Below are 27,463 nucleotides of genomic sequence, written 5' to 3'. Positions count from 1 at the left end.
CACATCTGAAACCGCAGCTTCCTGACCACAAGGAGCTGAGCTGAATCCCACAGGTGAGGGAGGGAGACACCAAAAACATTCCTTCTGGATAGAAAAGGGGCATTAGGGACCAAGGAAATGGATAAGGAAGAGGAAGGAAACACTGAATACATCAGCATGACAGTCTGAGCATTTTATTACGATATATAAATTTTGTCTTCTTAAATTACTCTCTATGAGTTGAACAGGAAGGGATTATTGTGGAGGGGGAAATATACAAAAATAAAAGGATATTGTGAACTACTGCATCACCACATATACAACAGTAAAGTACTTTACAAGCACTTAGAGAATCAGACTTATAAAAATAAAAATATGACACATCCTTATGCATTTCCACCAGTAATATGTTCCTTTCTTCCTTCTCTAACCTTCAAACACCTTTCGGCCCCATCTTCAGGTCACGATTCACATGGTAGGATACTTTGCTCATTTTGATGGCCATTACAGTATCTGAAAAGGAATTAGTACCTCCCAACACTTAAAAATACAATGGTTATTGGAGAGCTTTAGGGGAGATGTTCAGAACAGATCAATTTCTGAGTGATGGGGTGATCCTCTGGGAGCAAAGTTTATCTGGCAGTAGAAAATGTGAATATCCCACAACAAGATCCATCATTCCCTATAAAGTGTTCCCCCACCTCCGCACAGGGCCAGCTCTGTGTATCCGTGCTTCATACACAGAGACCCCCGCAAGCCTGGGGAACGCTGCTGCTCACAGACGTCAGTGGCATTGAATGACTGTGACAGAGGCTGGATCAGATTTTGTTTCAGCTCTAAAGGCGGCAAGGATGTGCTCTCTTCCTTGCAGGAAAAAAGGCAGGTTAAAACTACAATGGCTAAATAGCCTAGCTCACAGTGTTCACGCACAGAACCATTCATCTCTCCATCAGATTCACGCAGCCTTTAGTCCTCAGTTTGCGCTACAAAGTCTTTTGCTCATTAGCCTTCTAGTGACCTTTCCCATTTTTTTTAAGACACACTCAACATAAATAGTAAATAGCATTCGCTTCTCTGACCAGCAGCTCACTCAAACACTGCTATCAACACCCAAACCTCATTTCATCATTCCCAGAAAGTATGCACCTAGGGTGCGAATCAGTTTGTATTTCACATTGAGAAAAGTAGAGCTGGCTTGGGGCGGGGGGGGGGGAAAGAAAAAGAAGACAAAAGTAGCAGTAAACTTTCTCTCTTTTTTTGGTGGAAGTTGTTCTCTGTGTTTTGTGCAAAGCATCCCACAGATTCTGAATTCTGAAAGTTCAATATTTAGTTAGGGTTCCTGCCTTCTGACCCCAAATGCAATGACAGCAATGCAGGCAGAGCAGACACAAGCATGTTCTGTTGCATTCAGGGGCAAAACACTCACAGGAATGAAGGGGACGAAGGGCAAACCCTGCACCTTTGAGACAGTGATGTCCCATATTGAAAAAAGTGAACTTTCTCCTCCCCAAAACAGATGCCTCTGAGAATGTTTCTGATACAAAAAATAACTATTGACAGAAAATAATTCCTGAAGGCAGAGTCTGACTTTACCTATCAGGCTTACAGGACTGTGGGCAACAGGCACATTAAGATCCTGGGGAGAAGTCGTGTAGCCACAGTCCCAGCTGCTCAAGGAAACTCACCTTTCTAAGCAGCATTTCCATGGTCTAATTTTATCATTTGTATCTTTGAGAAAATATAAATGAACAAAGATCTGTTGGTTGAGCTGAATAATGCTCCATTTAAAAGAAAACCACCTCTCTAGTGGGACTAATGATTCCTTTTCGAGGTACAAACATACTACAAGTAAGGTGCTCCTTGGCTGCTGGGAGAGATTCTTAACTGGCAACACACAAACACAAAATTCAGTTTCTGGTGTTTAAGCAAAACAAAAAAAAGTCATTGCTTTCCCCAGTCATGAGCAAGATGAACTTTGGCTCTTCTACCACTGCCTAACCCAGACACAGCCATAGGAGCAATAGGGACAGAGGGTGGGCAGGCAGGGTGGGATCTGCACCCACGTGAGGGTGAAGACCTGACCCTCTGCAGTTTTCTTGTGCTCAGGAAAAACAAAGTCCCTTTCCAACACCAGCTTTCACTGAGAAGAGAAGCAGCCTGTGATGGGCCCATGGGAGACATCATGTAAGAAGGTATTTTTCAAAAATTTCTACAGATCTCAGGCGCTTGGCAATGTCACAGCTTGGATGTGGTCCAGGGTGGTAGCCCACCATGACCTGTCCTTGCCTACACAGCCCAACGTGTGTTTGGCAGCCAAGAAACCCAAGCTGCCGGCTGGCTTTTTTTTTCCAGACATGGCAAAAACAGAAAAGCTGCTTAAGCTCAATGGAGCAGGAGTGCGTTAGGTCACTTCTAGTCTATTTGCAGAGAAAACGAAGCATGACGCTTCAAAGAGGCCTGGCCTGGTCATGTGGGGACCCTACAGTGCCAAGGATGCAGCCCTCCATTGCACCTTCCCGGGGCGGGGGGGGGGCACATGGACCTGTGAAACTTTGCCTTAGCAGACCCTGTCCCTGTGTGGTGAAAGGCCAGGCAGTGGGTCAGGTCTCTCCACTGGATTTGTATTTGCACACTGGTTTTCTGGCTTTTTGTTAAATTCTTTTTTTCCCCGTTGCGGCCAACATTTAGGAAGCAGAACTAACAGTGGACAAAGTGGGCAGAAGCCTGCATCTGGCCATGATAAAAGAGATTTTTCTGGGGAAAACCTGTTCTGCTCAAAGACCAGCATGATCAAAAACTGCAGCTTTGTACTTGGAGTGGGGGAATAATCCAACTGTTAACAGGAGAAAAGCCTGATGTGCAGTCAGAATAGGGAGTCTCTGGCATCCCTTCAGCTTGGAGGTCAGCCTGTCTCCATGCCTGCTCAGTAGAGCTGCCTGCCATCTAATCTGTCATCATGCAGGGCTCTCCTGGGTATGAGTACTGGCTCTGCTTCTGAGCCTGGATTACACTGTTGCTCAGCTTGGAAACCCCTCCCCTTTCCTACAGACTCGGAGGTGCATGGAAAGAGCTCTCCAGAGCCTTCAGGATGTACCCAGGAAGGCGGGTGAGTACCTCCACTGGCCACAGGGATCACTCACCAGCACTTGGAGGAACGGGATAGACCTCAAGAGGAGACAGCAAGTAAGTGCATCACCGACATGCATTGCACTGGGACTCATCCTCGCTTCAGCTGCCCTGACATCTAAGCTAACTCCACAGCACTCGTGTTTGCTGGAGCTCTAGGGAGAAGGGTTGCTTCAGGCATAATAATCACTTTAGAGGCAGATGTTGCTTTTCCAGGCTTTGATGCTGACAGACAGCGACAGCAAAATCTGACCAATAATAAACATAATCCTTGTTTCTGTGTTGCTGAAAAGAATTCAACAGTAGGTGGAAGCCTTGGAAATCCTTTGAGAGATTTCTCCCTACCAAGTCCTAACTCCCAAATAGAAAGGGAGAGTTCATCGCTGCCATAGCACATCTTTCAGCACTAATGATGCTTCAGCTGTCAGGATTTAAGTTTGTATACAAAGACCTTTTATTTACCTCTGGTGGAAAAATTGTGCTACATTTTAAAAAAGAGAACTCTGTTTCATAAAGGTCACAGTTCTGGTCATATTTACCAATTGCCTTTTGAAACTGATGGAAAAAAAAGTATCTTTATAAGTCACTATTTAATTTTATTATTTTTTTAAGGTTTTCAGGTTTGTTTTTTTAAAAAATCTCTGTGGGTTTTTGCGTCAACTGTTCCAGGCAATCAGCTACATCTTGTTGATATTGTTAATAGGTCTTCTGACTTGGCTGCTCAGTTGTGTTCTGAAATAACTTGATCAGACTTGCAACAAGTCAGGAACAAAATGGAAAGTTTAGGAGAGGGAAAGCTGGAAATTAATTTCTGGAGCTGTGTGGTTATTTTCTAAGTCTGGGCTCTTCTGAGCAGCATGCAAAAATTCTTGGTAAGAATTTTGGAGACAATTCCATGCCATTTTCAAAGGTTATGTGTTTGCAGGAATCCAGGCTCTTGCAGATTTTCAATGAGCTACTGAAGTGAAGAGATATCGGGAGATGTGATTCATGAGTGGGGAATGGTTTACCTTAGGATGGCTGTAGTGACTCCTGTTCTCTCAGTGTTTCTTGATCCTTCTGCAGAGACAGCTCAGCTGTTTGTGAAGTACCTGCTGAATTGCTACAGCCTGGCTGATTAAGGAAAACCTGGATAGACTGGGGCTTTTCAATACTTCGAGCTCTACATTGAGAAAGTTTGGCTGCTCCTCCACAGTCAGCAAAGCTGTCCATGACACAGGTATGGAAACTACCAAGAGGGTGAGCAACCTTGATCATGAGTTAACCCTGCACTGGCTTCTTTGAAGCTAGCTAGCATCTTCCTGTACTTCACTCCTCTCTGCAATACAGCCAATACCCTGAAACTCAAAAGGGATGGAAGTACGTAAAGATCCCTGTAAATTGGGTGTTCAAACAACGAACAGCATGGCACGCTTGGACTGACAGTACTTTTGAAAAAGGGCACAGGGCTCCTAGATCACTTGGACACTTCTAGAAAATAGCCCTTCAGCTATTCAGTTTCCTCAGTCTGCCCCGCATACTCATGGCTGGGCTCAAAGAATAGGTAGCCATGCGTCAGGGTAGGCCCTTCTCCCATCTCCTAGTTGTGCTGTACCTTGCTATGGAATGTAAACATCTAGCTGCTAAGCAACAGCACCGTGCGCCTGTTTTCTTCCTCTTTTCCTTGGTGACAGTCCCCATTCCTCCCAGAAAGTTAGGCCTGAGGTTACTGCAGTAGTGTAATATTGCAGCTATCTCCCATATGAACTGTTGGAGCAAGACATGATGCACTGATACAAATAACCGCCTCCTCTGCATTTAAACTCTAAGAGACCTGGCTTGGTGTATGGGCAGGCTGGTCGCTGACTCTGCAGTTGGTCTTCCCTTTGCAGAGATCGAAATAGCTCTGAAGGTTACAGTGAGTCTCACCTATGTGCTAGACAAGACCTACAGAGCTCACAAGGCAGCGCTCTGCTATGGGTAACAGGGTCCTTTGTCATCCTGATTTCATCTAAACACAAGTCAAAAATAGATATGCTTGGAAAAAAACAAAAATAAAATCCAGATCATGAATGTCAGGAACGTCACAAAATACAAGCCAGCCTTTCACTGATCAAAACCATCCCATGCCCTGCAAGCCTCCTCCCAGCCAGTTCAGCCTCACCCAAGACGACGTGTTCTCCAGCCATTAATATTCAGTCGCCATCAATGAAGGCCCAGCCAGAGACCCAGCAAAGGCCACAGCCTCCTTGAGGTCGCAAGGTTGCCAGCGGCAGGGCGGATCAGAGGGTCTCGCTGTAGATGACGCATGGGTTGGTTTCATCGCAGAGTTCCAGTTGCACACTGGAAGCAAACCAACGCTTGGCACAACCCAAGCTGTAGTTGAGGGTGGTCCGGTAAATGTTCTTGGCACGCTTAGGAAAAATGATGGTCGTGCTCTGAAACCTCAGTGGCTTCTGGCGGGGCTCAAAGATCAGCTGTGACTTGTAGTTCCGCCAGGTGCAATTGGGAGCAGCAATGACTGTCTCACTGTAGGTGGTGACAGTGGGGATGGGGCTGTAGAAGATGTCATCCCGGTAATGCTTCTCGGAGTCGTACTTCACCTCAGAATTGCACCTACAGAGGACAGCAATGTATCAGAAACACAGCACAGGCAGCAAAGGAGAGAAGAGAGGCAGGACCCTTCTCTAACCCTTTGGAGCAGGGAACTTTTATGATCTCTTACAGTGCTGGGACAGATGCAAACCCTACAACCCAAAGTGGAGGGCCAAGAGGACTCTGTCCTGCTAGTGCATCTTGGTGGAACCCCACCTTGCTGTGATGCCATCTCAGCATTTCTGCAGTGCATGTCCACAGAGAACCAAGTCTGCCTGGTCATGCCAGGGCAGAAAGGACCTTGTTCACAGGCTCCAAGCAGCCTGCTTCTTCCTCTGGTTTCCTCCATGAGCCCCACTGGGGCTTTAGCTCAGTCCTGAGAGCTACTCTGGAGGCAAAAACCCTGTTAGTAAAGGACATCAAGAGGTGGTGAAATCCCTCAGCTGGGGTAGGTCAGAGGCTGAAGAATGGACATTCATCTATAGACTCTGCAGGAAAAGCTTGAAATCCCAGGGAACTTCTTGATCCAGCCTTTTCCTGAGCATTTTTAACAAGCACAGCCGTGTAGCATCAACTTGAAATGGTGTGGGCCCCTGTGGAACAAAGGTCCCCTCATAATTGACTCATGGTCGGTCTCACCACACTCCCTACTGCTAGTGCTAGGCTTGGGGGTGTCACTGCCCCAGTGACCAGGCTGAATAGATGCTGCTGGTGGGCCATGGGCATGGGATGTCACACTGGGGTCAGGGGGAACCTACTTCCCAACACAGCATGCCCACTGCTGCTTTCACAGTCCCTGTTGTCCATGCAAGCTCTGGCTTGGCAGGAAAATGCTACCATAAATAAGGTTTTCACAGGTAGCAGAAGCATGGTGTAACAGACACCATGCTAGGTTCTCATGTTAGGTTCTCAAGGCTGTGTGTCTGTCTTCTTTCTTTATATTGCCTCACCATCAGAGCACAAAGAGACACCCAAGCTAACCAAAATCAGGGTGCTCAGAGGTGAGGGTGAGGTTGCATGTTGAGGCACTTACAGAAAATCCAAGCAATGGTCAAATAGCAGGTGGAGCAAAGAGATGCTATGATGCTGTGGGCTATGGCTGTCCAATATCCAAGCCATCAGTCTCAAGGGAAGTGGCCATGTTAACACTCATTGGATGAAGAACCCAAAAAATGTGGGATGTCACTGCCCTGCCTGTTTTCTGCAGGCCTCCGGAAGGGATGTATGGACACTAGGCCACATAAAGGGCTTTTCCTAGAATCCCTCACCTTGGGGAGCAGCAGGACTTTCACTTGTTTTCCCCACTCCCCAAATGCTCCTCCAGCAATCAGCAGCCAAGGAATGTGCAGCTCCACGTAAAAAAGATTAAAAGCTGGGTGCGTGCTTGTCATTACCTCCACCCAGAGGGGGGCTGATTGTGCACTGCATGTAATCTGAGCTGCTGTAATGTATTTTGCACAGCTAGGGTGTAAGCAAGTCATTCAGCACACATAAAACAACACTCCCATGTAATCACCATAAAAACATGCCCGCTGGCAGTTCCTCACCAAGCAGAGATTTACTGTGGTACATTTCCAGAGAGACGTCTGCATAGGTTGAGGGGGGTGGGAACTGGGTTTACAGTCCTCCCACCGTCCCTGCCCCAAGCTGTGTGTAACTGCTCCATGCTGTTTGCAGAGTACATTCCACAGCAGCAAAAGAGTGAAAGAAGAGCAGAGACCAACTTTTATCCATCAGCTGCAGCACCAGCCCCACAGGAGGTCACACCACCTCCATCACTGGCTTGAGGGACCACCTGCTCATGAAGAGGAGCTCATTCTGTCTCTGTGGGCTGGTCTAATGTTGGTTTCTCTGCTCCAAGGACTAACCAAAACAGGTACTGATTATAAGGGCGTTGCTTCCTCTGAGGATGCAAGTTAGCAGGGAACAGGATGAAGACCATCAGGTTACTTAGTGGAGCCCATCAAGCCTACAGATGGTAATGGTTTTCTCCCATAGCCTTGGATTTGAGCTCACCTTGGAAGGAAAGCCCTCATCTCTTACAACCTCCCTTCAGTTCTTGCCTCCTCCCCTCTGCCTCTGCTGCTGTGAGTGTCTTTTTAATTCAGGCATTACTCTCCCACCTGTCCCTCCCATCTCATCAAAATAACTATGACCCCCATTTGTAAATACATTTTAATTTTATGCGGCAGGAAAAGCACAAGGAAAAAGACAGAAATCTTCATCTACCCACCCAATCCTGTCTGTACCTGATTTCCTGCACGGGCTCAGGGCTGACCTCAATGCTTTCTCCAAAAAACACAGGGTACATTCGAGGCCTCATCTCTGGCATGGATGGGTTCAGGAGCAGGTAAGGCATCTGCAGGGAAGAAGAGCACAGCAAGTGTTGGGACACAACAGATGAGGCTGGCACAGTTCATAATGTGCTGTGGCTGACAGCTGAGCAGCCAGCAGGAGCAGGTTCAGCACTGGCAGGAGACACCAGTGCCTCCAACCTTGATGATCTTCATCTCCTCAGAGCCCTGAGGGAGACACTGCAGGTGACAGGCTCTTTGGCAATGAAAACAGGTGACCATGGCAGCATCAGGACCGACTTTGTTTCATGCAAGCTAAGCTCACTTTGCTTGCACTCTCAGCACCATTCAGCTCGCAGTCCCTGTCTTTTCCAGGTTTGTAGCAGGGCCCCAGGTTAGCAGAGTGTCCATCACACAGAGGAAGGCACTCGCCTCCATGCTCAAAGGGGAGGACCATTGTCAAATTGCCAAAATACAGACTTAAGGTGGTTGGCAGAGAACAGGACCGGGAACCCCCATCCTTGCACAGCAAGCCTTACATTGCAGATGCCTTGGCTTTCCTATCTGCCACCTGTGGCTGTATCAGTTTGCAGACTGAAATCCAGCTCCCAGGGCTGATGCGACACAGCGGGCTGCCCTCCACCCACCAGTGCCACCCTCTCCACCCCCCTCTGCCCAGCACATCAGCCAGGTAAGTGACTCTGCCCAGACCTATGGCACTCCATGCTGCAGTAACTGTTCACTGAAATCCAGCCCTTCCTCTCCCCTCCCCTTCTTGTTTCTCATAGAAATTGCAATTGTTTGGGGGTTTTCTTTAGTCCTGTGTCACCTTTGCTGCTATGAATTAACAAGTCTTACAAAGACCCAAAGTGCACCAGCACAGAGAGGTGCTGTAAGTCTGATGTAACACAGAGGCTGGGCCTAGTCTGCTGACTTAAAGGATGTAGATCTACTTAAGTAAGATGGATATATATATTTATCTATGTACACACACATATGTATATGTGCTGAAAATAATGTATCCTTTGCAGCAGTCCAGCAGGGGAAGTGGTAGACTTGATATTGCTGAAGTCTCGATGACAAAAATGGCTGTCATGCTCCAAGGGACATTCGAGTTAACCATGCACAACTGAGTGTGGGGTGAGACACTGGAGCACCCTGTGGCCTCTGCAATGCAGGAAACCATTTTCAAGCCAGGACTTTTTAATGAATGGAGTTGCTCCAATTCATGACACCGAAAACTGGATTTTTAAGACTAATTACACCCTGAAGTTACTTAGTCTGACAAATTGTCACAGTCCAGCCTAGACTCCTCCGCCCACCGCAAAAATGAGTAATCCCACTTCTCTATATTGGAGTGCCCTTAAACATCAGCTCCCACCTATAGGGATCCTGTGCCTGGTGTCTGGATCAAGCCCAGCAGCTAATTAAGCCTAATACTGCCCTCCTGGAAAAATGTCATTATGGGTTTTGGTCCCTGCCACCACTTTTCTGTTGGCAGCGATTTAAGACATGAGGAGATACAGGATTTCTTTAAAGGAGATGGCTGGCAGCCTCTGTGTAGAGTTGAAAGATCTCTAGATGGCTGAAAAGCTCATGGAGTTTTTCCACTTCCCACCATGCATAGCCCATATGTGCTAGAATCAGAGCCATATTTCATCAGTCCCTGGACAGTAAGATCATCCCAGGACCCACAGAACTCACTGACAGTAGCTGAGGATACAGGTTTTTTATTGGCTTGCTCTTCCCATGCCACTCCTTTCCACCTTCCCCAGCATCTTCTGGTTGGGTGGTATAGGACAGAACACTGGAGCTGTGAGCCGGTTCCTACTCGCAGTGCTGGATAAGAGGTACTGCAGCTTGTGCCCTGCCTTATATGCCATGCAGGTCCCCGAATGCTCACCAGGTCATCCCTCAGCTGGTGTTAACTGGCAAAGCTCTGTTGAGTCCACTCAACAGCATCAGCTCACACTAGCTGCGGTCTGTTTTTCTCTGGTGGCTTGGGCTTTCTGCCTTAGGCTAAGGCAAAAAATGTCATTGCTTCATCTGAATTCACCAAGTCCTTCAATTCTGTGTCCCAAAGCCACAAAGCTGTTTACTCTTTCCATACTGAAATATCCCTGCACTTTACTACTGCGTTAAACTGTAAAGTAAAATGCCCAACCCCTCTTTTTGACTGAATATTTCTCTTCTATTACCAAAAAAGGGCAGTATTTGCATAGGTATGGGGGGGTGGGGGTCGGGAGGAAGAAAAAAAAATATGTTCACGTTCACTACCAAACATTGGCCAAAAGGCAAAGTTCATTCCTGGATTGCTTTCAACACTCTTGACAGGGGAGGGTGAGGGCAAGCGCAGCCTTTGTGGTCATAAATAAAGCTCTTTGCTTCTGAAATGTGAATTGTTTAGATCAGACAAGACTTAGGTCACAAGGGTGCAGCTTTTACCAGTCTGCAGATGGCCAGAGCTCTTTCTAAAGACATCTTGTGCATGAGGAGAGGTTCATTTGGGTGCAGGAGTCAAACACCATGTGCACATGCATTCATGGGCTCTGCAAACAGCAGGGCAAGCTGGTCTTTTGGGGGTTCACCTGCAAAGAGATGCAGATTGCTTTAAATGGTGAAGGAAGAAGGGCTGGGGATACACACCCCTCCTCCAGGAGATTGTTCTCTTTCTCTTTATACTCCTGTGGCCATACCTGATGCTGGCAAAACTCCAGCTGAGAACCTGCCTTCTTTTTACACTGTGCCCACTTAAGGAGAGGTCTTGTCCAAAAGACCCCAAACTGGTCTCTGCTTGCAGATGAAGAGAGAAAATTCTCTCTCCTCCTTCTTTGAAAAGTTCAGCTCAGCAAAAGGTGTTTCCAACTTCCCAGATGAAACACTGAATTTGCGCAGGGCAGAAAGGTGGACCTTGTCCTGTAACATGAAAAGCAGGCCTAAAGGTATGAATACATCTTACTAGAAAATATTTGAACGTCCTATTTTTACTATGAACCATGACTCTCAGCACAAAACTAACTTATACATGGTACAGGCTTTTATATCCCATCCTGAAGACAACGCTGCTGACCAGGGTGCAGGTTTGCAACAGGCTCTGAAGGGAAAGCCCCTGGCCCTTGAACTACAACTGCATCCTCCAGCACCACCCAGATTTTTTTTCAGAGGGCATCCACCCAAGTCCATGCCAAGCCCCACACTCCTCCGTGTGACCCAACAGCCTGAGAACGTGCACCTGGAATGCTCTACACACCCTGCTCTCTTCCACACACTGCCTTTGGGGAGCCTTTGTGATGCTCACCTCAGCTGGGAAGGGACAATATTTCTCTTTGAGTGTAACCAGCAAGTTGGTGGTTTGCTATTTCCCATAAAAAGTAAAATAAGTCACAGTCACCAAAGACAGTTTCATACACTGGTATCAATCCCCCAAAAAGTGGAGAGGCAGAACAGAACTGGGAAGGCTTTTCTGTCCCAGCTTCTAAATGAGAGATGTTTTCAGGCCATGCTGCCAAAACTGATTGTGAACTTAGATAACCAGAAAAAAGGTTGGGAGACTGCATAGGCTGGTCTGAGCCACATAGGCATGCCAGTGTCTCACTGTGAGTTCAGCCTATGGGAGTATCTTTTTTACTTCTACTGGCCAGGAACAAGTGAAGATTGGGTAAAATGGAACAGCTGTGAATTAAGCTGCTTTTCAGATCCAGACTAGCTTGCTAGAATTCCAAATAACAAACTCGGACGGATGGTAACCATGAGCTTCTTTCTAGATTAATGCAGGAGAAAGCCACACCTCTTAACAGTTCTGCAAAGTGCATTTGCAAAGCGCAGTTTTAAAGAAGCAGTTTTAAAGAAGCCATTTCAGTGCTTCCAGGCAAACAAACCTTCACGCTTCTTGCTAACATATGCTGACGCTAAGTGTACTCTAAACACCCCTAGAGACAAGGATGCAGGAGGCGAGGTCCTTCCTGTGGCTTAGCAGGCACATTGCTGGGACATCTGGCCCCCAGCATTTGTACGGGAACAGGCTTCGTGGCCCGCCATGTGCTGGGGTGCTGCTCAGTAAGAGTGTGGGCACAGAGGCAAACGCCGTCTGTTGAAATCACAAGTCCCACAGCATGGAAGAGGAAACAAGAACATGCTGCAGAAACAATACCAGTGAGTATGGAGAACGGAGGCTCTGTCATGCATGACTGAAATCAATCAGAGTCAAAAAGTTGCCACTGAATTTGGCGAGAGCAGGATTAAGTCTTCTGGTTAGTTCTGGGTGGAGTGGTTACTATTTCCATTGTGAGTTATATTTTACCTTGCTCTGGGCAGGGAAGGGTGACAAAATGCATTTCATAATGCATTTCATATGCTGTAAACGACCATCAACTTCAGACCTGCAGGCTTGGCTTGATTAGTTTAGAAAGCTGGAACAACTGCAGACACTGGCAAGCCAAACCAGGAACTTCTACCATCCGTCAGAGACCATTACGGAGTCACACTTATCTACCACAAGTAGTACTGTGCGCTGCTGCAGGTCAGAAACCTTGAAATCACCTGGAAGTCTGCACATGGAAGATGTAAATAACTTACAAAGCACAGTCTAAAAATAGAGATCATCTGTAAGACCCTGCAGTCTGCTCACTAAACAAGCAACTGAATTGCTTGCATGGAGTGAAAGGGCCACTAAACAGTAAGCACAGGTTTTACGTAGCAGCAACTGAAAGGCACTTCAGATGACATTTTGTTTCACCTCCAGTGATGTTCTGAAATATCTGGTCCCGCTTCTCACCGGGAGTTGGGAAGCAAGAAACAGAGGATACAAGCTTTCCAAAAGATTTGTCTTTGGGGGTGAAATGTTATATGCTTGGCACGTCAAAAGCTGGCATTTTGGCAAGAGTTTGACACAAGTTCCTGAAGGTAAAAACAAAACAAAAATGTTCTGCCTGTCAAAAAAAAATACTGACTCAATTCTTTTTCCTTCTGCAAAGGAATGGTTGAAAGAAGAGGAATACTGGACTGCTGAGCTCCCTTGAGAAAATTATGATCCGTGGCTCATTTCTAGCAATCACTCGGTGATCTCTGGACACTTCACAAATAAGGTGAGTTTCTTTATAGCCCTGCACCACATATGGGCTGGCAGAGGCAGAGCTTGTTGCACACTACTGTGGGTCACTGGTGGTGAAGAGGAGAAACTCATGTGTCGTTAGACCAGGCCGTCCCCAAGTGATCCACAGTCGAGGTGTGTCTACCCAAAGAACAAACTCTAGGGTTGCTGTGTTGGAAGGCTACAGCTGTGCTGCTGATTAATTTGACCCCAGTGATTGGAGCTGTGCTGCTGCTTGTCAGACGCAGCTCTGCAAAAGCCACCACAACCCTGTAATCTTTATGAAAGGAGGAGTTTGGTAGTCCAGGAAGCTTGAGGAGGTAAAACAGAAGATATTGAAGAGATCAAAAAGTGAGACCCACATGTACATGTTATGCCCTCAAAACAGAGCCAAGGTGAAAATTAAGCAGTAAATGTACCATAATTTTTATTTCCTTTCTGGTACATAATTTGTTTCAACGAGCAAAGGGTTACAGTATTATTAAAAAGTTGAAGTGATTTCTTGTTTGGCTGCATTTTTCCCTCTGTGTTAACTCCGATGCCTTTCAGGCATGTAACGGCCTGGGCAGCTAAATTCTGCTTTTTTCAAGTAGCACATAGATAAACACAGATAAAATCAGCTGCTGAACAGAATTCAATCTCCAGCTAATCAACAGCACTTCCTGGCTTAAGTATTAAGGGGGGTTCTTGGTTTAGGACAGATTCACGTCCTTCAGCTTCATGTCATTGCTTTGTACCTGCCACGAATGCCATCCCAGGGATTGGTTCCTGGGAGTATTTAGACCGCAGAGTTCTGAACAACAGCAAAAATAATATAGTGGGCAGAATAATGCTATTTTTATCCCTAATAATTATTTAGAGCCAGTGGGCTCTGTTAAGATACTTTTTAATTGGGGTAACTTACAAGAATGGAAGCACAGTTCTCAAATAATAAACAAAGATGAGGAAAAAAAGTGCCATGAAACTGGCCTGAAATATACTGACTGTTCCTGTAGCTTCCAAATTCCAGGCAGCAAAGCAACAAAAAGGAAAGGAAATTAATGTGACTTGAAATAAAAAAAAAAAAAACCAAAACCTTTTCCCCAGGGACCACCAAGGACCAGAAATGACCAACTCCTTTTGCTATGGTCATTATGTGGAAGGCGCAAAGATGTGGTATTAGATCCCTAGAGATTGTAAGGGGAAACACTTTTCCAAGTATCAGGGCTACAATCAGGATACAGCTTCCCAAATTCCTAGCTCCTAACTTAGCTAGGGCATAAGCAAATCTCTCACCACATTTTCTCACTATGGTAACATGTCAGGTCCATGAAAATGTCACTTTACTCAGCTATTATTTACAGCTATAACAAAAGATCTGGCTGAGTTATTTGACACACATCTACATTCTCCGCTCTAGCTGATAAGCAATATTTGTTTAACAGACCATTTATTTTCCCAGTATCTTCACATATTACACATTACGAGTAATTTATACTAGAGCCAGATGAGATTTTATTTGGATGTGATAACAGTAAATGCAGACCTCAGGTAGAAAGCAGGGCTTTATTATTTCAAAGAATTACATCTTTCCTGCCTACCTTCCTCTTCTATTTCAAGTGGGAAACGTGTGCTGCTTTGCTTATTGTCCACAGCATTACGCAGGGATGCAATGGAAATTAAACAGCTAGAAGACAACACCCTAGATACAGGCACATTTTTCAGAGCAGACGATGAGACCGCTATGACTGTTTCCCTGATCTGCCCAGAAGGGATGCCTGTCACAGTTTGCAGATTAGGTGAGGCCCAGAGCCGTGCCCCCTCATTTGCTGCTGGCATTGAACCAAGGAGGAAGAGGAGCGGGTGCATGTTCAGAAGTGGACAGGGCTGAGGGACGGGGGACAGCCAGGTGGGGTTAGCCTTTGCCAGGCAGCGGAGGCAGGCATGAAACTGAAACCACTGCCAACTCCTGCCGGGGGAATTACTGCAGGATCCCACCCCATCGGAGCAGTTCAGAACTGCATCAGGGTGCCAGGCTGCAAACACCAACCTCTGAGGCAAGCCCTGCTGCAGTGCCAGGTGGGTGCCTCACTCCCCACACAAGCCTGGGGCTTTCCCCGGAGATGTTGGGACCCACGTGGGCTTGGAGGGTCATGTCACCTGCTTCGCATGCGGCTGCAAGCTGGCTCAGGTTGGGGGTTCTGGGCCTTCCTCTCACATGTGCTTTCACTATAGGCGTTGGCATGTCTGGAAGTTATGTATCCCCTGTAAAGCCTTTGATGGAAATGTTCCCCACTAAGTCCCTAAAAGACAGCCCCCCTTCCTGGAGCGCTCTCAGCGTAGGATGAGATGCCGGCTCTGTGGCCAAAGGGCTCTTCAAAATGCAGCATGTCAGGAAGAGGTGTTTTGGTTTTGCTGGTTCTGTGGGGGTTTTTTAAATATCATCCATAAATCCAACAGGGCTGGCACACATGCTGACCTGGATCCTGTTGATGGGATCATGCCTGTGAAGGCTGTGCCAAGGAGCAAGGTATCCTCCTCCTCCTCTGCACTTGAGATGAAGCTGGAATCTCCACCCACCACATGAGACTAATTCTGGCACCACACTGTTGTCCAACACAGCTCCTGAATGTAAGTAGACATTCCCTTCATGGGGGCATTTGTCTGACAGCTGATCCACTGGGATACAGTCCTACAGAAGTCAGTGCTCAGTGAGGCAGGTTCAATTCACAAATACTTAAGTTTTTCAAATAAAAAGGAACTCGTTGCAGTGGCAATAGTGTTGGGAAGGGACAAGAAATCTGCTGCTTCAAGAAGGCATGACTGATAGTTCTGCAGATGAATGTGATCCTGATCCCCGCTGATATCTATTAGGAGTTACGCTAATGAATACAAAGCACTTATTTCAGCGCAGCCCAAAAGCAGTTCTTCTTGCCTAAAACTATATCCCAGGGCAACAACAACAGGGAAAACTCTAAGCAGATCTGGTTACCTTGATGTTGTTTTATTCCCTATCCTTTCATGCTTCTTTGCATATATTATTAAGCCATTTATTACATTGTATTTATGTTCCTTTTGGCCCAGCATTACATGCAAAGTCTAGGGAATTCAGTAACCCAAGTCCTAAGAATCAATTTAATCACCCTCCAGATTTAAAAGGCAGAACTAGGTAAAAGTCACCTTCTATTTTCATTAGGATATTTGCACTTAAGCACAAAACAATTGACAAATTCCCTACATGGACTTTATTTGAAGAAATAAAAGTCAATTTCTCCTGCACTGCAAGTAAAATGAAAAAAAAAAAAAGTCCCTAAATGGTGTTGAACTTGTGGTATTTATGACTCTGGCCCTAAACTGCCTTTCATATTTTCTTGGATCCCAAAGCTATAGCCAAATTGGCTGGTTAAATGTGAATAAATGGTGCATTGTCTTTGAAACAAAGTCATGCTTATTAAAGAGAAGAGAGTTTACTTTTTCAGAGTCACAGTTAATAACACAAAGCAGGGAGAGCATGGATTTTACAACAAGCAAGTCTTCGATAAGGGCATGCAGTATCATTTTAGTCTGCATGAGAAGTGTTGTCCTAGAGCAGAAAAATTCTTCAACGTATTTGTGAAGTTGGAGCAAAAAATAGCTGACTGAAAAAGAACGCAACTGGGTTCAGACTGGTGGTTTTGATAGGTCTGGAGCAAGGGATAGTATGAAATACTTCCCACAGTTCTGGAATGTTGTTTTCTTCACCTGACAGCAATTTATTGTAACCATACATACTAGAATTTTGGCCATTAGTGACTGAGCTTATATATGGTTTTATAGCATTACAAGACAAAGAGTGCAGGCTGCATTCCTGGCTCTGTCACGTTTATAAGCAAAACAAACACTAATATAATAGGCTATTAAAAAAGCATGCCTTGGTGTGCAAATAGCTGCAATATTGATTTCCCAATTCTGCATGCTCTGATGAACAGCAGAGTAGTAGAGTTAAACAGAAGCACATTCATGGATTGCGTAATTGCTCATAGATCTGCAAGTCCTTGTTAAATGGCAAGATTAAAGCTAATTAGACACTGAAATTTAGAAGTATGAAGCAAGCAATGCTCTCCATATTTTTCCTTTCTTATTAACAGCTGCAAGTACAGTATTTACAGGGTGGAAATGAGAAGCGAAAATTGTACAGTCAAATAGAGTGGAAGTTCCTATTTCCTTCATTATTTTGCAGTGTACCAAACAGAGTTAAAGAGCACACTCCTACACCTCTCCAAATAATACAGTCAAATCGGTTTCAGTGTTAGGATCTCTGCAACCTTCTGTACCTACTAAGTGCGTGGAAATACACACAATGTATGAAACCCATACTCTAACAGCAAGAGCCCAGGGGCTACCCATGCTGCTGCAATGTGATATAAAATTTGGAAACATCTACAGCATGAGTTCCTCTGAAATGTGTAAAGCGTTCATTTATGACCAAAATTAAAAAAATAACTGGAAAACTTAATTTTGCCTCACACAGATCACAGGAATAACTTTTTTCTGTAGGAGTCAGGTACTAAAGCTCTCAGTCCTAACAGCCCAAGAGCTGAAATGGGTTTTTCTTATGCTCTTTCACCTTCAGTATCTAAGGGCTTTCTTGGGAGGAATGGTGGCCAACTGTCACATAACTGGAATGGAGGCTGTCATATCCCCATTACAGAGCTTTGCAGATACCTCCACCCCAGCTGTTTTCTGGTCTAGCAAGCCTTCATTCATCTTCCTCCCACATTTTATTTTACAAATACATAGCAACAGCCCGATCCTGCCAAATCAGAGGCATGTGGGTAATTCTTTGTACATAAACAGTCCCATCAAGATGGCACACACGCCCAGGCATCTGCAGGTAACGCTCCCTGTCTGGAACCGCAGCGTTAGTGGATTTGAGGTTTGATTTTCATAATTAACACCTCACACCCTACCCATCGTAGTCTGGTGAGAAGGAGTCATTGTTCATGGGGAAGGTTTTGGCATGTTCAGGAGTAAAAGGCAGTTTTCAATAATATGCTAAAATAGCCTTAGAACTTGAGAAAGTAAATGAGGGTGTTAGAAATCATTGCAAAATGTTTGTACCAGGAAGAAGTCTTTGAATTGTCACTAATCCACAGGTAGATAAATTTTTCCCATGGAAAGATCTGTGCTGCAACTTTTATTCTGTGCAGAAGCCAATTAACTGTCTTGAATACATCTACAAATGTCTTTTATGTATGTAAAAAAAGGTTCTGGAAGATCCCTGGGAAAGAACTTTCATCATCCTTTAAAAACTCCACCACTGCTTATGCTCTGAACTTTGCGTTTTAAAAACAGTTTTTATAGCCAAGAGATAGAAATAAACAAAATAAAGCAGAATAATAGGCATAATAAATCTACCCAAATCCTACTCCACAGTCAGCCGCTTCACTGGCACTGCATCAGGCTAACCGAAGTCTACAGTGCTACCGCCAGCTGTCTGCGCTTACAAACCTCTAACCCCGCTCCGCTCAGCCACGCGGCGCCCGAACCTTTCACGCAGAGTCACGCCACAAAACCCCGCTCCAGCAAAGGGCAGCAGCGCACAACCCTCCCCAGACCATGTCTCCGTACCAACTCCCCAGACAGACATCCGTGCCCTGCCCTGAGTTAACGGACAGTTTTATCTTTCTTTCAGCCAGGGCTCCAGCAAACGTGGCTCCGTGCTCCTGACAAAACAGATGTGGGACGCTGGAGCGTAAGGACGACTGGGAGCTGGACTCCCCTGCCTCGGTCCAGACGGATGCAGCTCCAGCCCGTAGCTACCAGGCAGGACAGTGTCACTGAGAAGCAATTACACTTTTCTGTTCTTAAGGTAGGCAGCGGAGCCTGTTTCAGACCTGGGTTTCACTCCCACGCCGTTATTGGAGTTTACCCAGCCAAATCGCCAACACTTCTGCGCGCGTATCATAAAACCCGCGGCGGGCGCTGGGCCAGCCCCCTGCCTGGGCACACCAGCCGCGGTGCCAACGCCGGGCTGCAGCCGCGACGGGGCACAAGCAGCCCCGGAGAGCCCTCGTCCATCAGTGCAGGTGGGCGGGCACCATGGGGGGACACAGCCGGCGTGCCCAGGGGTGTCTCACTCAGCGGGCGCAGGCCCTTTCCTCGCTGCCCCCCGCTACGGGGCTCGGCCAGCCCTGCTCCCCCTCCCGGGGCCCGGAGAGGGCAGAGCCCAGCGCCCCGGTTTTGGCTCTTACCACTTTGCCGTCCTTGGCCTCTCGCCGGTGCCCCGCGGCCGGGGGGTCCGCGCTGCCGCTGCCCCCAGCTCGGCCCTCACCCGGCGAGAGGGAGTAGAAAGGGGGGCTGGGGCTGGGGGGCAGCCCCGAGTCCGGGCTGTCCAGCAAGCCTTCCCGGCTCTTCTCCTTCAGGCTCTCGTCCATCCCTTGCAGCTGTAGGTGACCTACCATGTCTGGGGGGCAGCGAGGGGGCCGCAGCGGGAGAAAATCCTCCAGCGCCGCCCGCCGCGGAGGGAGGGAAGGGGAAAGGAGCCCAGGGGGCCCCCCCTGAGTCCCGATCGCCGCCACCAGCCTGCCGGAGCCTGGGCTGAGCCTGCTGCGGGGGGGGAGAGCCAGCATCAGCCTGGCCGGGCTACCCCGGCCGCCTTCCCTCCACCCGGCCCCCTCGCCCTGCCCGCCCGGCCAGCCGGCCGCCCCTCGCCGCCCCCGGGGAAGGGAAGAAAGGCCCGATCCCCCCGCCCCAGCCCCTCGGGGGATGCGGCCGTTTACGTGCGGCGGAGCCCGGGGCGGCCCCGCCGGCAGGGAGCGCTGGGCACGGCGGGGGACGGGGATGGGGGGGCCGCGATCATCCACAGGCTGCCGCCGGCCGCCCGCCCGGCCGCCGCCTCCCAGCGGCCCATTTATCCGGAGAGGGTGGGAGGGGAGCCGGGGAGCGCCCTCCCCTTCCCCCGGCCCCCCAGCTCTGCCCCGGCCGCACATTTTGAGGCACTTCCCAGGCAGGGAGCGCGTTTGGCGCCGCCCGCCCGCTCCCCCCCGCCCCGGGCGTCGCTCCCCAAGGAGACCTGAGGCAACCCCTGCACACGGCGGTACCCCCGGCCTTCGGGAGAGGGGCCTCCCCACCCACTGTCACCGGGCTGCGGTTTCCCTCCACTGATTTCCCTCACTTCTGTCTGATTTTCGCCTCACTTCTGCCTGATTTTTCCCTCGGTTCTGATTTTCGTCCCTCTTTCACCCCCTCACTCCCCGAAGCAGCTTTTCCCCTCAGCGTCAAGGTGTGTGGGCATGAGGGAAGAGCTCTTCTCAAGAGCCATCATCCCCCTTCACTCTGAGGTGGCTGGGGTGGCTTCACTGGGGCAGCGGGTGACCATGGCAGTGTTGGCTACCAGGGCGTACAAGCCCGCCACAGTCCCCATGCCGGTGGCCATGCCCTCATGGCAGTCCTTATGCCTCCTGCTTAGCACTGCCTGAAACAAACATCTCTCTCTTTGACTGGCTCCACAGCTGCTGGTCCACAACCAAGGAGCTGGCCTCCCCATCCCAGCCATGGTGTGTTCAGGGCAGCCACAAATGCAATGGGAGGGCATCCCAAATCCCAGCACAGCCGCTAGCCGGGAGGAGCAGTGTGTGCCACAGTCACTGCCAGCACTGAGGGGAACGGAGAGTCAGTATCAACCTCAGGTTTTGGAGAAGCAAACAGCGGTTAAACAGGTCGGGCTTGCTGAAGCCGATATGGACGTTTATTGCACAATAGCTGGCTGACGTTAATGTTACCTTGTCCACAACCCTGGTTATGTTTTTCTCATCATGTTTTCTCTCTACATAGAGTCCAGACTGTGAGAAATTTGGTGCAGGCCCACTCATACGGCTCAGCTCGGTGGAGCTTTATTCACAGTAAATAGGTTTCCATGGGGAACTGTTGAAATCCAGCTGGCTACCTCCTCTTGGTCCAAGCTGTTGGCCCAGCACCCAGCAGAATGGGACCACGGTTGTTTGTGCTACAAAACTGACAAATGCAATATTTGTTATGGCAGCTGATGACATTGTCAGGGGTCTGATATTGCATGTAGGGATAAAGGCTTTCACGCCCAAACCCTCAAGATGGAATCCCTCAAGATGGCACAAAGTCCTTGGAGGTTGGTTTTGATCCTAAAAGGGCCCACACTCCATCCTCCTGAGGGAGCGGGTCATACTGTATGGTGGTAGGTGAACTTGCCAGCTAATAAAGCTGGATTTGTTTAGGCTTATTCTTGCTCGAGTCAAAAGGAAAGGCCAAGGATGCCCAAATCCTCCCTTGACTGAAATGAGGGGCCCTCCTCAGAGTGACTGAAGCGATCTGTATGCACTGAGCTGTGCAGAGGAATGTCACTGATTTATAAATGTCAGACAGGCACCGAGCAGCCCACACACGAACCTCAGTGAATTCTTACCTCTGACCTGCTCGTCAGCTCCAGCAGGAGCACAGGCTGATTTAGAGCCCCTTACTGTAAGGGCTCTAATGTCTCACACAGGCTATGGCTGATCTGAAAATGTCAAAGGGGACCGAAGGTCAAAATTTCCATAAATTAGGCCCTGGCTTGCTACCTATCACGTAATAGGATTCTCCAGCCAGTTAACACTGTGAACTACAGGCATTCAGCCCAGCAGTTTCCCTGCAGCCCTGTTCCCCTGCCCCTCTCCTGAACTGGTGAAATTATATGTGCAAGGGGAAGGAGTGTCTTCAGAGATGCTTTCCACCAAGGAATAAAAAAGAGCAGGACAAAGGGACAGCGGACAGGGTGAGTACACTATCCTTTACCCCTAGGGAGGTATATTTTAGCTTGGGGAGCACTTGCAGGGAGACTGTGTTTTTCTGATTCTTGTTTTGAGAAACTACAATCCAATTTTTCCTGGAGCTAAATAACATATATTTGTAAAGGTAAATTTCAGTAAAATACATGTGTTCAGCACAGAAGTGGGTGTTCACGGTTTAGGGTTTGCTGAGCATTAAACAGTTGAAACACTAGGCACTGTTGAGCATCCCCAGGCATTTGTAGGGGTATTGACTTCACTTATGACTGGCTAAGTTGCTGCTGGGTTCTGCAGGGCATGGGTCTGCACATATTATGGTGGTATTGTTGTTGTTGCTGTTATTATTCTGTTTAAAGTTAGTAGTGGGTCATTCACCCAAGATGGAGCTCTCTTGTGTAAAGCACAGAGTGGGCAAGTAGTACGAAATGTCCTGATGGCTGTGATGGAAACGATGCGTTCTCTGGTCAGAAGTCCTCCTGGGGCCACAGCATCTGGCTCTTGGGCAGTGAAAATTTGCCTGAATTGAAACTCAGTGAAGGATACAGTGTGCAGACACAGATGTATGTATGGGGTAGTAGAATTAGACCTGTTGAAACAGGATGTAAATATTGCATGGTGCCCTAGTGAAAGAGAAAAAAAAGTGGCGATTTTCAGTCGAGGCCATGTTGCTCTACTGAAACCCTCCTTAGTTCAGCAATTCTTAATTTGCTGGAAGGAATCGCTAGGGACTGGTACATTCCTGTGTCTTGGCTTGGGAACAGGGAAACTGGGCCCTTGTGTGTATGGTGGGACAAGGAGGAAGGAAAAGTCTGGAGGGAAGTTTTCTGAAGCAGCTGAGTGTAGACAAACAGGTGCAAACAGAGTGGTACAAGGGCAGCAGTGTGTGAAGGCATTGGCTGTGGGACAGTGGCCTCCACTACCAGCACTAACACTGAAGGAATAACACTGCCTAGCTGGGAATAAACAACAATAAATAAGGAGTGGGGACTCAAGTAGGAGAAAACTGGAAAAATCCAGCAGGACTTGTAGCTTTTAAGATTTAGTTTTAGGCAGAAGTGTATTTCTGAAAACATCGATTAATGGGGACTTTATGGAGCACACATTGCTCAGAGCTTCTCCAACTTTTATTTTCATTGGTCTATTTTGTTATAAAATGCAACTCCCAGGCCCAGTCCTGAAACGGGTGAAGAAGCACATGTGAGGAAACCCCTGGGCTTTGCTGGGAGCTGCAGGGGCTTGGTGCTGCTCAGGACCAGACACCTGCTGCATGCCAAGCTGGTGATACCACACGTAGCATTGACAGCACTTCTTAGGTATTGGGCAGAGCATCAGGGATGCAATGTGATCTGCGCCTTGGCTCACTGGGCTGCATTCAGTTGTCTGAGGTTTCCAGGTGAGGCTTTACAAACCAAAATCTGATGAGGGCTGTGTGGCCTTCACAGATGCCTCAGTTAAGTGCTGGGGCTTTGTCCACACGCTTGGTTGGTTGTTCCTTTTTGCTACTGGCTGCCTTGCCAAGTGCCATGGGACTCATGTCTGGCACTCCTCTCACTGGTGGTATTCCTGGGATCCCCTTGCAGCCTCTCTGCAACCCCAACTTTTTCTCTGCCCTCCTTCCTTATGTCCAGGTTCTGGCCGAGACCACGTATCCAGTACAACTGTCTTACAACACCCAGCAGCCCCTTATGGCCATGAATATCTCACTAGTAAGGTATATCAACAGTCAGATCACTAGCATAAAATGATGCAGCACAGGTGGGAAGTCATGAGAGAGGGACTTCTGGATAAAAGCCAGTATCCCTTCTTGAATCCGCTAGGATTCAAGCCTCTCCATGCTTTGATGAGTCCTCTGCCTCATGTTTTTCTAGCTATTCTCTTAGCTAGAGTACTTTAAGAATCTGCCATCCCACAATCATGGCAGAATGTCAGCGTCACGTGCTAAGTTTCCTTCCACTGCTGCCAGGCTTGAAAGACAAATACAGTGAGGGAAGAAAGAGACAGGATACAAACACCTACATCAGGACTTTTTCTGAAGCAGGCTGGGTGGCAAAATGGGAAGAATGCTAGGAATGTCCATTCTGGTTCACTGTCGAACCCGATCCTTCAGAACACCCACAGCATAACTAGTCCCAGTAAGAATGGCTGGGCCACAGTTGGATGTAACCCTGCTCTTTGGTTCCCTCCAAGGAGGTACAGCCTTTCCTCTCTGCAGTGTGTTGCTGACAACAGGGTTGCAAGGCACCAAAGCAGCAGCGTCGCTGAGGGGAAGATGACCACAGAGCAGGACCCAGGCACATCAAGCCCTTGCCTGGCACCTCATGGAGTTGGTCACCTCAGCCCAAAATGATTCAAAGCATGAGGGTGGCATACCGCTGCTCCCTGCACAGGTCCAGATGATGATATGAAGAGCAGGAAGCACATCCGTCGTGCTGGACCTGGAAGCCACATGCCAATAATGATTCATTTTGCAGAGCAGCATGGCAGAATTCAAATCAAAGGAACCTTTCTCCCTGAAAACCAGAGGCCATTTATCAACAGATAAAATCACCTCCTGAGAGGTCTGCTCATTTATTTTTAGGCAGCCCCCACATCAGAATTTTTTTTGACCTGGACTCTGAGTCTTGGCTGTCTGGTGCAGGCGAGACCACAGCTCAGAAGGAAACAAACTAACGTAGGCAGTTGCTTCTGAGAGCTTCTCTCAGGAGATACCTTGTCTCCTTGCAGCATCTTCAGTTATGGCTTTGCCAAGTCACTACAAGGGCTTGTAGCTTGTTCCCGTCTCCTATTAGCACTGTGTCATTCCTGCACTGTGGGAGCAACTGGAATGCTATGCAGCTACCTCAAGTCGTGGCTGCACCTGCCCTGGCCCTGTTACCCTCACCAGATAAACAGTCCCTCCTAGCAGTGAGCTGGAACAAACTGTCTAGCAGGAAATGAGAACAAAAGCCACAAAATCTTCTTTTCTGGGGTCAGGAGTGCCTGTTCTTGGCAATAAATGAAAGGAAGCCAATTTCCTTTGAATATTTTGGGTTTGACATAAAGACAGTGCATCTCCCAGACAAGACAGTAGACTTTGCAATTGTAGTAAGGACAGATGATCTTTGACGAACATGCATAGGGTTATATGCAAATGTTGCCATCTCACATTTGACTGCAGTTTGTACAGTTTGTGCCACAATCAAGGCAAAAAAAAAAAAATCCCGAATGGTGTATTACAGAATGAGCAAAGGATCTGAAGCACAGAGAAGTCATCATAAAGACTTCTGCTGACTCTGCTTGCCTTTGAGGAGCATGCTACACACAGACTATTCTATTACCGGTGGAGTCCAGTTGGCATTTGCTGGTATTGTTACATACTTGAGTCAAAACACACGTCCCTGCCTCACTGCCCTGGTGAAGGACCTGCCCATTATCCTGTGAAATTCCCTCTGCTTGTCTGTCAGGGCTGCTGTGCTGTAATCTTGGAGGATAATCAACAGCGAAACCATTCATAAATCACAACTAACAGAAAAGACGCCGATAGGGTCTTAAATTTCAAGCCTGCGAAGCCATCATTTCAACAATGACAGTCAAAGGGGAGATTAAGAATTCTTTTACATGGAAAAGTTTTTCTTGGAAGAGCAGCCCTCTCTTTGGTTGCCTGTAAATAGTCATGTGGATTTGATTTTTACATGGCCCTTCTGCCCACTTGCAGGGAATGTTCTGCAACCCCCAACGGGCCTGTTCTCACACTGAACTGGTGTGTGGAGGGACTGCGGCGGGATTTGAATAAGGCATCAAAACCAAAGAACTAAAGCTTTGCCTGGTACTAGCAGAGGCCAAATAGGCTGCCTGTTTGGGAGGCAGTGGCAGCACGTTCCAGAGAACCAGACCCTGCTTGGCTCAAGTCCACCATGCCTCTAGGTCCAACTGCAGGATGGGAATAAGACTGGTACCTTGTTTTACGGTGCAAGTAAAGCATTTGGAGATTATCGGTACTTGCACCTCATGGTGTTTAAGGCTGTAAGGGTATTGTGAAGTCTATTGCCAGAAAGTGAATGGAGGGCTGAATTAACACCCTGCCTGGAGGGTAGGTGATCTCTTTCTGCTCCAAACTGAGTCTTGCTTTGTTCATTTGGACTGAGCACTATACTCAGTGTCTCTGTGTAGTTCTTGCCCTCCTTGCTGTGGACAATGACCAGCAGTGCTCACAGCATCTGTCTTCAGGTTGAGAAGAGCAAGTCCCAGACAGGCTCCAGATTCATGCTTATGGCTGTCCCCAGATGGCCCAGCTGGAAGTGGACTGCCTGTTCAGTGAAAGTCTGGGATAACAAATGTTTACAGCATGGTTTCCTACTAATGCTGATGAGTTCTATTTGAATAATTACTCAGAGTAAGGTCTGACTGTAGCTGCCTCCATTCCATCCACAGGGCAGAGTAGAAGAGCTAATGGTGACATTACTGGTGAAAGATCAATTCACTTGCTGAGACCTAACAATTTTCAGAATCACTGGTGGACAGCTAGGGCTTGCTTAGCACTGCAAATCTAATGGTAGGGCTTCCAAGGATGCATAGCACTGATGCCGCTGTGGTAACAGGTAACTTGAACCACAAAGCTTAAAAACTGGAGGGATGTGTCTTCTGATCTGTAGACGATTTAGTGCCAACCTTGCCTGGGGCATTCTTACTTTCTTATTATCAGGCCCTCCAAGAGACACAGATAAATAGCCTATTTAAAATAAAAAATAAAAAAAATAAAAAAAAATAAAATAAATAAAAAATTAAACAAAAAAAACCCCTGCGTGTATTTAGAGCTGGCTTATTAAATTAAAAACAGCAGGTTAGTCAGCCCATTTAAGCTACCTGAGATTGTGGAGCCTAAAGGAACCATTTCTTTAATTGAAGAAAAAAATATCAAAATCAAATCCTTCTTCATGGAAGGATTGACCTTTTATTTACATAAGAAGAATCACACCTTACAATGAGAAAATATGACCAATAAAGCCTGGTGATGAAATCCTGCAAAGGAACAGAGTTGGAGGAATGAAAGCCTGAAGAAGAGCAATGGGAGCAGGAGAAGAAACACCATGTCTGCTAAGACATCTAATAAAAATGTTTCTATAAATCCATTAGCAACAAAAGGAGGACTAAGGAGAATCTCTGTCCTTTATTGGATGCAGGGGCAAATATAGTGACAAAGGATGAGGAAGAGGCTGAGGTACTTAATGCCTTCTTTGCCTCAGTGTTTAACAGTAACACCAGTTGTTCTCTGGGTACCCAGCCCCCTGAGCTGGAAGACAGGGGCAGGGAGCAGAATGAAGCCCCATAGTCCAAGAATAAATGCTTAGTGACCTGCTAAACCACTTAGACACACACAAGCCTATGGGGCCGGATGGGATTCACTCAAGGGTACTGAGCTGGTAGAAGTGCTCACCAAGCCACTTTCCATCATTTATCAGCAGTCCTGGCTAACCTGGGAGGTCCCAGTTGACTGGAAATTAGCAAATGTGATGCCCAGCTACAAGAAGGGCCAGAAGGACGTTCCAGGGATCTACAAGCTTGTCAGTCTGACCTTGGTGCCAGGAAAGGTATGTGGCAGATCATCTTAAGTGCCAACACTCAGCATGTACAGAACAACCAGGTGATCAGGCCCAGTCAGCATG

General features: G+C 47.5%; 2 protein-coding genes across 3 annotated transcripts in view; one reads left to right on the top strand and one right to left on the bottom strand.

Annotated features, from left to right (window-relative positions):
* Positions 1-157: 157 nt before the first annotated feature.
* Positions 158-20,012, bottom strand: RFLNA (refilin A). 2 transcript variants are annotated; one of them, XM_075110367.1, is made up of 4 exons: positions 19,803-20,012; positions 19,275-19,629; positions 7,929-8,038; positions 158-5,700 (listed from the first exon to the last, which is right to left on the bottom strand). In XM_075110367.1, the coding sequence occupies exons 1-4, from the start codon at positions 19,931-19,933 to the stop codon at positions 5,367-5,369; spliced, it is 930 nt and encodes a 309-aa protein (XP_074966468.1). In that variant the 5' UTR covers positions 19,934-20,012; the 3' UTR covers positions 158-5,366. The 2 variants fall into 2 exon arrangements, with proteins under 2 accessions (XP_074966468.1, XP_074966469.1); XM_075110368.1 differs by lacking the exons at positions 19,275-19,629; positions 19,803-20,012 and adding an exon at positions 8,299-8,618.
* A 1,640-nt stretch (positions 20,013-21,652) lies between these two features.
* Positions 21,653-27,463, top strand: part of CCDC92 (coiled-coil domain containing 92) — a 139,594-nt gene continuing 133,783 nt past the window's right edge. The window contains exon 1 of the mRNA XM_075110347.1: positions 21,653-21,808. The gene's annotated coding sequence lies outside the window, so the exon portion shown is untranslated. The remainder of the gene's footprint in view (positions 21,809-27,463) is intronic.

Source organism: Phalacrocorax aristotelis, chromosome 15, assembly GCF_949628215.1.
Source record: "Phalacrocorax aristotelis chromosome 15, bGulAri2.1, whole genome shotgun sequence".
NCBI lineage: Eukaryota > Metazoa > Chordata > Aves > Suliformes > Phalacrocoracidae > Phalacrocorax > Phalacrocorax aristotelis.
This window is presented reverse-complemented; position numbering and strand designations above follow the sequence as displayed.

Coding starts and splice junctions, on each gene's coding strand:
- RFLNA (XM_075110367.1), bottom strand. CDS start 19,933: ATGGGCCGCTGGGAGGCGGCGGCCGGGCGGGCGGCCGGCGGCAGCCTG. Junction 8,039..19,274: donor AGGCCAAGGACGGCAAAGTG/GTAAGAGCCAAA, acceptor TCTTCCCTGCAG/ATGCCTTACCTGCTCCTGAA. Junction 5,701..7,928: donor GAGCCCGTGCAGGAAATCAG/GTACAGACAGGA, acceptor TGTCCTCTGTAG/GTGCAATTCTGAGGTGAAGT.